At 37.7% G+C, this 12,975-nt stretch overlaps 1 protein-coding gene across 3 annotated transcripts in view; it reads left to right on the plus strand.

The window, feature by feature from the left end:
- The window catches only part of ADK (adenosine kinase), a 270,131-nt gene that overhangs the window by 188,743 nt on the left and 68,413 nt on the right, over positions 1 to 12,975 (plus strand). For all 3 annotated transcript variants that reach the window (XM_071564265.1, XM_071564266.1, XM_071564264.1), the window contains exon 7: positions 3,399 to 3,569. In XM_071564265.1, the coding sequence (XP_071420366.1) occupies positions 3,399 to 3,569 (171 nt within the window). The remainder of the gene's footprint in view (positions 1 to 3,398; positions 3,570 to 12,975) is intronic.

Genomic DNA, 12,975 nt, shown 5'->3' on the forward strand with positions numbered 1-12,975 from the left:
AGTGCCCAATTACCACGTGTCCTTCTATGATAGAATCATCAAGGTTGGAAGAGACCTTTAAGGATCATTAAGTCAAACCCTCAACCCAGTACTGTCACTGTAACCCCTAAACCACATAACCCAACAGCAGATCCAGAAGCCTCTTAAACACCTCCAGGGATGGTGACTCCACTGCCTCCCTGGGCAACCTATTGCAATGCCTGAGCACCCTAACAGTGAAAACAGTTTTTTTTCTAGTATCTGATCTGAATCTCCCCTGTCTCAGCTTTAGGCCATTTTCTCTGATCCTCTCACTGGAGGCATGGTAGAAGGGACCAGTCCCACCTCACTACAGTGTCCTTTCAGGTAGTTGCAGAGAGTGATGAGGTCCCCCCTGAGCCTCCTGACATGTTTTCTAGTCCTTTCACGAGCCTTGTTGCCCTTTGCTGGAAACGCTCCAGCACCTCAGTGTTTTTTTCCAAGTGAGGCGCCCAGAACTGGACACAGGACTCAAGGTATGGCCTCAGCAATGCCAAGTACAGGGGATTGTCACTGCCTGGTCCTGATGACCACACTATTTCTGATACAGGCCAAGGTGTCATTGGCCTCCTTGGCCAACTGGGCACACTGCTGGCTCATATTGAGATGGCTGTCAACCCACAACCCCTTCTTTCACAAAACACAGTAAATTCATTTTCCTATGCAGTGTAGGTTTTCCAGGCCGTTGGAATTTCTGTATATTAACTGTGTCGTCCTTTGATTACAGGTATTTTTCTCATGGTTGTTTTAAAGTACCTCTGGGTTTTCAGGGTAAATAGGTTCCCAAAACAGACTAAGGTGTGTAGGTAGGTGTAGAATATCTTCTGAGGAGCCTTTTACCCTTCTTGATAGTGGGAATAGAACTTCCTACTAGTGAAATGCAAAGTGAAATACTAGTGAAATACAGTAAGTGATACCAGAATACACTTATTCTCCTACTCAAAGCTGATGCTGGCTAACAGTTAATTGTTAGAGCAGGTAGGAGTAGTTGGGTTAGGCATTCCTTTGTACACATCTGTCTGACAAAAGCTGTGGCAGCTGCAAGAGCCGGCGGGCTGAGGTTCTAGGGAAGGCACAGAGCAACTTTGCTCTGAATCCCAGTGAGATACAAGAAAACCTGTTTGTTTTAGTGCAGTTCATTCCTGCACACAATTCTAGTATGCTGCAGTAGGGTGGTCTGTTGTAATTCAAATTTAGGAAGCTGGGTTACTGTAACTATACTGCTCATAACTGCAATTGGAATTCCACTAAAAATAAAGACAAACTCAATTTAAATACTTGAGGAGGGTAGTTGAATGAGGTTTCTTTAAAACCAGATCTGTTCAGGTCGGATTTTATACATTTTCTCCCTACTTTGCTAATTCCACTCTGTCGATTTTCTGCTACAACTTCATTTTGCAAAGAAATGTTATACTTGGCAAAGAATTCTCATATATACAACTTAATTTCTAGATGTTTTAATGTCAAACAATTATTTAAATAAAAATATAAGCAGTCGTGGAAGAATGCAATTAAATGGCAGAAGTGATTTTTAGGAAACCCAGAAGACAGAGCTGTGGCCTTTGAGATTTCCTGGCCTTTACTTTACAGAATCTGAAAAGCCAGCTCTCCTATCTGTATCTCTGTACCTTTGTGTTGCCTTTCCAAAGAAAAGGGAGTTGGATGCAGGCCCAAGTTAAATTTCATGGGGATAGTGTTTTGTACCTTAAATTACAATCAGATGTATTTTTGCTCAGATGAAGTTTTCAGCCTGGAATTGGTAAGAAGCCTAATTATTTGACCAGGTTACTATTTATGTAGACCACTAGAGCAATGTGTCATTTATCCACAGCTGGCAACATGTTACCCTTGAAAGGTTTTTGTTCTGGGTTTGGAACAGTTTTTTTAAAAATCCATCCCTGTTCATTAAGGGAAAAACTAAAAGATGGTAGAGATTGCTGTGGACTTGAGATGTTACATAAACTGTTCACTTTAATTCTTCCAAACGTAAAAATAGCAAAGCAGCTTGGATGTTTCCAGGCTTCCAGTCATTCCAGGTGCTGAGTAACTCCACAACACGCGTAGGATTCTTGTGCCCTTTGGGCTTTCATTGTCAAGGAGCGAATTGTGCCCAGGTTTTTAAGTCAATCATGTATTTGTTAGACTGGGAAGTGTAGAGTAAGGAGAAATAAATAGATAAACTCTTGAAGCAGTCTTTAATTTGTGGATTAAAAAGACTTTTCATTAAAGACTTTTCATTATATTGTTTTTTCCAGTGAGTAGAATGCCTAGGATGACATGATAACTAAAGGATGCAGGATAACAATACAGATATTCTGTGATTCAAAGGCATAATCATGTGGATAAAAACTGGAAAATGAGACTGTTTCACTATTGCACCTTTTAGTGTGTCTTGGTGGTGATATTATAGAGAGACTGAGATGATATTTTATTTGTCAGACCCTCCTCAGAGTTGTTTATTACTGTGCCTTAGACGTTATCGCTGGCCTTAAATTTAACACTTGCTGCTCATGCTTGAAAATTGCTGCTATTCACTGGGTTTTGAGAACAGCTGTTAAAATCACTTTTAAGGTTATAAAAACAAAATACAGAAAATTTGTTTAGGTAGTGCAAAGATTAAGCCTTTATCTAATTAGTAGATTACTGAAATTGTAAGGGATCTTTACATGGTTCCTGGAACATTTGTGGTTGAGGTAATCCTCTGCAATGCTAAATTCAAAATGGCAGCTTTGAACTGCTCTTCATACAGGGTTGAAATCAGCATTCACAATTTAGTAGACTAGTAGTCCTTTGTTGTTGAGTTCTGTTTATTTTGTTTCACCTTTGATATTTACTTGAATGTTGATGTTCTGAGTAAAAAAAAATATTTTGGAGAGAAGGGGGGCAAGTAAAATACCTATGCTGAAATGTGAAAACCCCTAGCTTTTTCCTGCAAAATAATAACTGCTACAAATTCAGCATTTCAAGACCTTTATTGTAATCAAGGTAGTAATTTTTCAGGCAAAGGATTTCATTAGTCTCCTTGCTGTGTATAGAGCCATCATACTGGACTTCAGAATTAAACAGCACAGTCTGATTGACCCTGTTACTACAAAGGAGCTTTTAGAATTATATCACATTTTAAAATATGAACATTAGTCTTAGCTGCCATGGGAGAGTGTGCTAGATGGAATGCAGAGGTAGGTGGGGAGTTATGTTTAGTTTTGGAGGTCTGTGATAGGCATATGCAGATTGTTTGTCAGCTCTTTAATAGCTTAACGGAAAAGCGGTATTTCCCAGAGGTTGTTATCTGTTCACATGTATGACAATGTGGGTTGGGGGAGTCTTTATGGAAACAGCATATGAAATCAGTAACATACTATTTGTTGGGATGCTTGCAGGGATTCTTCCTGACGGTGTCACCAGAAGCAGTATTAAAAGTGGCTACTCAGGCTTCTGCCAACAACAAGATCTTCAGCTTGAATCTGTCTGCACCATTTATTAGCCAGTTCTACAAAGAGCCAATGATGAAAGTCATGCCTTACGTCGACGTTCTTTTTGGAAATGAAACGGTGAGTTGTAAGTAATTGAAGGATTTGTATCTCTTGCACCAAGGTGTTTGTGTCTCAGAGCCTGCTTCCCCGGAACATGGCCTCGTGTTGTGCCAGGAGTGGCTCAGCCTGGACATCAAGAAGAGTTTTTTCACTGAAAGGCTTGTCAGGCATTGGAATGAACTGCCCAGGGTGGTGGTGGAGTCACCGTCCCTGGAAGTATTCAAGGAACGAGTGGATGCGGCACTTGTGCTATGGTCTAGTTGATAGGGTGGTGATCAGTCAAAGGTTGAACTCAATGATCTTGGAGAGCTTTTTCAACCTGTGATTCCTGCTCCTTTTTTAAGGGAAAGAATCTGACCATGTGAGGTGTCACTGCAAAATTATATCTGTGGTCACTGGGCCTGTTAGAGGTTTACAACTTGCTCATTCTAGTAAGAAATACCCAAGACATTGGGTGCTTTGTAATAACTGGCCATGTGCATGATCTACTCACCCTGAAGGTAAGTCTGCTGGAAGGAGAGGTATGAAGGGCTGCAACTGAGCTTCTGTCACCTGATTCCATACCCACACTGCCGCTATCGATGGCGTTTTCTGTGACGAAGATATCTGTTTGGGCTGAAGTGGAAGGACAAAAGTAAAAATAGATAATTGGTTTAAGAGGTTCTCAGTTATTTTATTGTAGATGGACTGGCAGTCTGGCCAAGGAAGTCTTATCTTTGCTATGCAAGTTGGCAAACAGATTGCATGAAATTCTGCCTGGAAGTCCACATTAATAGATCAAATTAAATCAGATTTCATTCATCATAATGCTACCACTTTTCGATTTTTTTTTCCACTTTAGAAAGTGTTCTTAAATATTTATTGGTTTGCTCAGCAGGAAAAGGTTGAAAAAAGCCTTGGAAAGTGTGACACACCTAAATGAAATGCGTGTTTGTCACTCAAGATAACTACACAAGTACAGGAAAATTATGGAAAAGCAAATTCTGTCAGTGGTTATTCCTGATTGTGACACAGGGACTTGCTCCAACACAAGTCAGTTTTCAAACTGTTTTCCACATGCCCACATTAGGGGCTAGCATTGTCACAGATACAGGACTTTAAAAATGAAAAATGGGTATTTTTAAAACAAAGGAAATAGCAATGCTTGTAAATGCAGTGGGATAAGGGAAACCTTTCTTTACTGTAGTTAACTATACAGAAAAAGTGTTTTCCAGATGCTATTCCTAAGTGTTATCTTTATATATCTTTCATGATACTATCTTCACAAAGATGATACTGAGTATTTTGATTTAATAACAGTGGAATATCAACAGGAAAAATCGTACCAGTTTTCAAAAATTAAGTAATACTAAGTCTAGTCCATTTTGGGGTAGAAGGGCTTCATGGAAACTTCTGGGATTAAAACTTTGTTGTTACTTTTTGTATATTTGTATAATTTATGAGCAATAGTCCACTATACAGATGACATCCCAATTTTAGAAATTATATTCAGACTATGTAAATTTCCTCTGTGGTTTCGGTTTGTTATGGTATTATTCACCTGCTGTCTTAAAATATAATATAGGACTGTTGTATTTCTTAAAGTTGAAATCCTCACTGTATTTTCTGTGTATAATTTCTGAAGCATTTTGGTGTCTTTCAGGGTAATAGATACTAATTAAACTTCATCCTTAAACTTGGCAGTACAATATATAGGAATACTTTAGAGTGCCAGCCTTTTTGTTCCTTATACTAATCATGAAACCCTTGTCAGTTTTTAGTCTCTCCTTCCTGCCATATGAGCTGGCCATATACGCTGCTTTTGAGTTGTTGAAATGCTATTTGCAGTGGTTTATTCTCTTGTCTTTCTGTATAACTTGAAACCACACTCTTGGCATGATGTCCTTCTAGTTTGGAGAAGCTGCTGTGTTTTCTGATTGTCAGTATTGCTGCTCTCTGCATATGGTTTTGGTAAAGGGTAGTTGGAAAACTCAAGGGAAAGCTCACTCTGACATATTCTGCCTTGTAGTAGCTTCCTCCTTTGTTGACTACAGTGCACCACTTCAGCTGGCCAACTTTTTGCCCATTTAGTGGGATTTCCTTTCCTTTTTTCTTACGTTTTCCGTCAGTGTAAATGCATAAGTTAACATATAAGCAAGGCATACTAAGTGGTGTGGTTGTTACTTTATTAGTACAAACAATACTCTTAGACACAATTTTTATTCTTCCCTATATTTATCTTTACTCCACATTATAGACCAATACAATTCTGTTGTTAAGCACTGAGCTGTTTATTTTTTTGAGTAATACAAAAACGTCCAAGTGCAGCAAAATTCCAAATTACTGCCCTTCCTAAACTAAAAACAATTGGCAAAGTGATTTTAAATTACATCTTCTACTTAAAAATTTACATCTGAATGGAGATTGGTTATTTCAAGTTTCAGCCGGATGGTAATTAAAATGGGCGGGTTATAAAACTCTCTGAATAAATGTTCTAGTTTAGAATGTAAAGGCCAGCATACCCTTAACTGCAGTGGAGACATGGCAGCAACTAAGAAAATACATCAGTTTCAGCATTAACTCAGTGACCACTGATGTTTTGATAATTTGTTTAAATCTCTTTTTTAACTACCTAAACATCTTTTCTTGGATTTTGATATTTATTAACTCTACTTCATATAATAAATTTAGTACAGAACATTCAGGAAAGCAATAATTATATGGTCATTGCTGCTACCCAATTAGGGCCATTCTGCAGTCATTATGTAGCAAGACATGACTGGAGAACTTGATTATTGTCATTGCTTTTAATTTTTATTAAATTAAGGTTTTTTTAATAGTGTCGTTTTGCAAATGGTTCTTAGCAGTAATACCTTCCAAGCTACTATAATCACTGGATAATTAACCTGCCAGAATTAAGCACACTCTACTTTGCCTCAGGATGCTTAACTCTCAAATAAGGTCAATTATCTCCTGATGATAACTGCTTTGTCACAAGTTGCTGCTTAATTCGGCTGTAAAAGCTCACCTTAGAATACGTATTTTACAACTCAAAATAACTTTCAGTAACAGAATGGTCAAAGGAGGGAAAGCTTTGAAAGTGCCATCATTGCACAGAGTTGTGGAGTGTTTCCTACACAGAAATTTTACTAGGCAAGTAAAGGACACTAAATTTCTACATACTTCTTTCCCAGACCTCTTTCCACTTTCCCAGTTAGGGATGAAGCTTCATGTCTCTGATATATTTGACCCGACAAAGTCAATAATGGGCACAGGAATCTGAATTAAATTTCCAGTCTCCCCAAAAGATGTGAGTTGCAATGGCATCTCCTCAGGGAAGGAAATACTTTTGGGGGGAAACAGTCTGTGTATTTTTGGATGTGCAGCTGGATAGCAGTTTCTTCAGAATTCAAGGGACACTGCAAGGCTTTCACATGATTCATCCCTGCATATGGCACCAATTCATGACTCAGAGGAATATTTGTTTATATTGATGTGGTAAAGATCTTCTGGGTTCTTTTGCTATGTGTAGGCAAGACATTGCTGAGAAATCTTAGAATTTAGAAACTCACAGACGAGCTGAGCTCCACATCCAGGGCTTTAGAAAAAAACCATAAGCCAACAATATAACTTGTGCTATACAGAGTCAGCCATCAGTAGAAGCTGAGGAGCTTAAGTGGAAAAGAAATTGTGACTTTTTCTAAAGTACAGATATAATAAAGAAAACTAAGATAATAATTATTCTTGGAAATTAGTTCCTTATCCTCTCTAGTGTAGTGAGCTGTTACTTCTGAACACCCAGTCTCTGAACAAATTAATTACAGGACTGTACATTGAAGTTCTGCAAAGACAGACGCATCTCCGAGGTCATGGGGAAGTTGATGCTGGTGTGACAGCAGATGTACTGAACAGAAGGCAGGTTGGGTGCAAGACTTGTACATTTTAAGAAGCAATAGCAATAACTTGCTATGGAGTTAGAAATCCTGAGCCTTAAAGAGATTGGTGCCTTTGTATAGAAAAAGATACCAAGTGGGTCTTGCCATCATTACCTCTTCACAGTTATACTGAAATGGCACGTTTTGCCTCCTTTATTTAGAATATTTTCAAGTGAGGTATTAAGTACTAACAGAAAGATCCCTACAAATACAGATGGTTTGGGCACAGCCTTTAAGACCCTTTGTATGCCTCTATAAAGGCAAGTCTCTTTACTGACATGGAAAATTCTCTTTAGTGGGCAAGGAAGAATAGTCAATATTAAGCTGAGGGTTTGGGGGGAGGGTTGGTGAGGTTAACACATGCTCCGAGTTTTGAACTTGCAATTAGTCTGTAGTTCTGTGCTTATTTTAACCAGGGGAGCGAATGGAAATGCTGCTAAGTTTTCTAGCATAAGTTATGTTTAACACACTTGGATTTACACTTAAATGACAGTTTCCAAACAAATTGGTTTATTCCCTTGCTGTTACTGTAAACAACTTTCACCCCACATCTTTTCATATATTACATTAAGATATGACACTGCGAACAACCTTCAGTCCCACCTGCAGATTCGCTCTGCTGCATTATCACCTGGGACCACACTGATACCTGCAGGCTTAGGAACCTGCCCACAGCCCATGAGAATCTTTAGTGAGACATAATCACTTGCATAATATAAATGAGCCTCATGGTGATTCTTTTCAAACTAGTGCATTGATAATGGCATAACTGAATTGATTTGAATTTCCATTGTGCAGTTGCTACTGTTTCCAGACCTAGCAGATAAATTTCCACAGCCACCTGAATGTCCATTCACATTGCTGAGTTGTCTGATTCTGAAGAGACTATTAAGCAGTAAGAGTCAGGAGAAAATCAGGTGGCAGATGAAATTTGGTATGTAGAAGAAAGAAAATACAGTTTGACTTTCAATAAATAATGAGAGAGCAACATTTCAGTCAGTTCTTCTGTATCAGATGGGACCAAGAAGTAAGAAACATAGCAAAGGATGGCTGGTCATGCTGTAAATATCACCAAATTGATGTTTCTGTTTGAGTATCTACAAGTAAACATTTACAATTATTCTTGAATGCTTGATATTATTAGTGAAAGGCAAAGACTACATTATACTTGAAACTGAATATCTTGAAGAGGCTCATTTTACTGTCATGTTAATTTGTATGTATGTTGCATAAGAAGCCCTTTAAAAACAGGGAGTTTTAGCTTACTGGGCCTGGTCCATATTGAGCAGATATCTTCAGTCAGTAGTTGTTTGCAAACTCCCATCCTTAGAGGTTCAACCTTTGCCTTTAGCTTCTACATCTCCATTCATTTGCAATTAAGTTTTCAGAAACATTAATCATCTTAAATGAAATTAAGTTGGGTGTCAGTGTTTTGCATTTCAGTATTTTCTTTTTGTTATGCTTTCAGAAGTTCTCAGAAAGTTGCCCCACAGGTGAGGGTAATTTTCTTCAGCTCATAGACTGGGTGAGAGACTGAGGTTTGCACAGTTTCCTACAGGGAGTCTGCAGTGCAGTTAAAAATCATAGTCAGATATTCTGACCTAGTTTATTAAGTACACATGGGAAAAAAATTTGTAAGGAGACATCTCATCTTTCCTTCTATTTTAACAGGTAGAGGTTTTTAAGGTCAGCTGCTGCTGGTGTTGGCTTTTCTAAACTGCGGTAAACAGAGAGTATTTTCTTTTTATAAATCCTACATTTAAGATTTCTGCAAAGTCTTTGGAGGAAGCCTGGGAATTAAAAATTGTAATTCTTAATGGAAGAAAAATAAATATTATTTTTCCTTGATGTCTTTGTAGAATTGGATGCCTGTTTCTTAGGGCAGGTACTGTGTTTTCAATTATAGGGCAGCTATGGCTTTGTAATATTGCTCCTTAATAGCCAATAATATGTTATCCTATTGTCATAGGATTAACTTTCTCAGTTTTGGAATATCTAATAAACTGTGGCCATCTGAAAAATGAGAGTGTCTCTAGCACAGGGGAGGTTGATAATGTCAGTGGCGTGTTGCAAAGATGTGCTGTGGGAAGGATGCTGAAACAGCCCAAGGCTATTTCAGCTGCAGACACTGAATCTGCTTCTCCTTCTCTCCTCTTTTTTTTTTCTTTTTTTTCCCTCCCATGTGAACTGCAGTGGCTCTCTAAGATAAAATGCTTTTAAATCATTTCCCAACCTTGCAGCCATTTCTGATAAAAGCCCTGTTATCTGAAATGATATGAATCACTGTGGAGTTAATCATACCTTATACAACAACATATTTTGTTGTGATTCATTCTGTCTCAATTAATCATCTTATTTATCTACATTGTCTCAGCTGCTGCACTGAAATTCATGAGTAATAAGCAAGTAATTATTTTAGTATAGTTTCCCTAGTACATTATGAATGAAAGGAAAATTGAGAGCCAAGTATTTAAATTTATATATAGTGCTGCTTTCAGCTGATGGCTAGATATTTAACCAATTTAGGAATCCTATCTCAAAAAATGTCTTTCCTGTTATGGAAAACAAGCAGGTATTTAGAAGTGAAGTTTTTATTTTCCAACAGACTTCACTTCTTAAAACTAAAAATATTTCCTGATAGTCTCATAGAATGCTTAGGGTTATTTATCCTTCCTTATGCTCTGCAGTGTTCAGATACTTACAAGACTGTGATCAGTGGAGAGTGTGCAGCACAAGACAGAACGTGTCCTGTGAGAAAGGAAGGCAGATTCCACTGTGTTTCAGCAGCTCATGTTTTCCTGACAATGATTGATAACCCTTTTCACTTTGTAGCACTTCCCAGAGCGTCTCATAACGCTTCATAAACATTAAAGCTCAGAATAAACCAATAAGGTGGGTGTGTAGTCTTGTCTGGTTTACAGGTGGACAACTGAAAGGTTCTTTGCCGAAGGTCACACAGCAGGAGTAGAGCCAGGAACAAGCAAAATTGACTTCTGGTGCTTTTCTTCAGTTAAGTGTCCTGAGATGTTGTCAGCTGCTGGATGCATTTTGGACAAAACTCACCTGTCTGGAGGAACCTGCAGAACTTGGCTTTCAGTGTAATATTACTGTGTGTCTCTGAAAGCCTTTTAAAAGGAAACTGCATGAGCCTTTTCGATAATCAGATCACTAGGGCAAAAAATGTGTAATATATAGTATCTAATATATAATTTAAGAACTGCAAAAAATAAGAGGATGACTAAAATTGAGTTATACAGTTAGTAAGAGCTAGATGAATAGAGGCAGAAATATTCAGATAAATTTCTCTAAATTAGTGTAAATTCACAGATATTTGCAGATGACAGTGGAGGTGAAATGCGTAAGTTGCAATAAAGGTTTGTTTTCCAACCCAGCTAAGGTTAGTTCAGTGCCCCCACATTTGAACCTCTGTTTGGGGCAGGTGTAGCCAGTTTCTGTTTAGAGCATTGTTAGGTCATGCTAAAGCCTTTTATGCCAATATATGCTGGGGATTCTCCCCTTGTTACAGACAGTCCTTACAATGGGTCGTCCGTGCAGTGCCATGTTATCCCCATGGATAGCATCGAAGTGTGAGCTGGTGCAGACCTCTCTCACCTGCCCTTATCACATCGTGTCATCTGCCCCTTTACTCAGATCCAGCCATTTTATGTCTGTAGCAAGAGTGAGTTCAGTGGGGTGGACTACTGTTGAATCACTGAGCTGGTCCAACCTTCTCAGGCAACTTCATCACCAGATCTGACTAGGAGAGAGGATAATACCTGGTGCTACAAAGGACTTTGAAAGGAAAGCCTGATAATTTCTCTGTTTCCTCAGATCTAACCAGCCAATACTGTTAGGGTCTCCCAGGCAATACAGCAAAGAAACACAGTTGGGGTCATTGACTGACTTAAATGCATAGTATTTACAGCAATATCCTTTTTTATTCTGATGTGTTATATATGCAGCCATCCAGAAAGTTTTATCTGCAGGTATTTAGCTGAATTTAGTTATTATGCGTGGATTAGTTCAGATAACAGCTGTTAAGTGTTCTTGGACAGAGGTTTTTATATAAAAGCCATTTTTAATGTAAAGGGTCTGTATTGATGCTTCTATATATATTTGAGTCTGAACAAATATAAATTTGAGTCTGAACAAAGGGTTCTTGAAAAGGGAAGGATAATCAAGGAGCCAGTAATAAGTCTGTGATGATGTTCAAAATCTCGAAAACATAGTTTGGGGGTTTTGAATAGAATTGTCAGTATCTTTATTATGTTAACCTATTTTTCTGTAATATTACATAGCACTATTTTTTGAAAACTACAGTTTCAACCTTGGTTTTTTCTCATGTTTTCTTTCCCTGTCAACACCTTCCTTCACTCTGTTCATAAAGCTCATATTATACTTTTATTCCATCGAGAGAGTTTCACATCTGATTACAAATCTATTAACTAGTTTTATTTTTCTGATTTTCTTCAACAAAGAAGAGCAAAACTAGGCATTTGAACCCTCTCTTCTTTCCAATCAGTTATATAATCTTCTGTCACTGGGATTCCTACTGTAGATTTTATAAGAATAAATGTAACTCACTGACATTCCCTTAAGACTACTGAAAAGTTGCTGTGTGTAAGTAAATTAATGCAAAAAGATTTTTTCCTTCATGCATTGACATATATGTTGAAGGTATTTAGAACTGACTTAGGCTAAATTGTTACTGATTAAAATCTATATTTTAATTTTAATTAGAATTTAGAGTTAAAACATTAGAGTTCATAATATGGGACATTTTCACTGGTTACATTTACTAATTATACAATTAAAACATTATTTATCCTTCTTGCAAGTGACATTAAATGGAAAGCTAAATGTGCACTATATTGTGAAGCTTATGCAATGGGTCATAAATATATGTAAGAGTTGCAAAAGTATTTTACTAATTTCTAAAATGTCATAAAGACAGGAAATAAGCTTGTAAAAGAATTACAAAAAATACAATTGCAGATACCTAACATATCTGAAAGATATATAGAAGCATCCATGGTTTCCCCAAAGGCACTAACTGCTCTCTAAAAACTTGCCTTATTTATAAATTTAAGCCACCCCATTTACAGCAGCCTTTGCATAATAATTTTGCAGCCATATGGAAGTGTCTTTCTAAGCTATATTTTCAGGTTTAGTGGTCATATTCTGACTTACAATACCATTTGTTTAAGTACTGACCTCCCAAGGAAACAATGTGGAGAAATTGCTCTGCTCTATAGGTTTTTGTTCTCAGGTAACAGAATTTAACCCTCTTAGTCATTACATTTTAATTTTTTCTAATTCTACAGAGAAATGATCCACTAAACCTTCACTTTAATAAAACTCCTGTTAATCCATGTGATAAATAACATTCAGTCCTCAGCCCCTCCTTTGACTCCTTGTGTGCTGTGTCAAAACCAGCACCACATGCAGTTGCATTAGGGGAATGTGTGCATGAGTCAGTTGGCTTTCCATGCTGAAGTGCTTTCCAGGTG

Source organism: Pithys albifrons, chromosome 9, assembly GCF_047495875.1.
Source record: "Pithys albifrons albifrons isolate INPA30051 chromosome 9, PitAlb_v1, whole genome shotgun sequence".
NCBI lineage: Eukaryota > Metazoa > Chordata > Aves > Passeriformes > Thamnophilidae > Pithys > Pithys albifrons.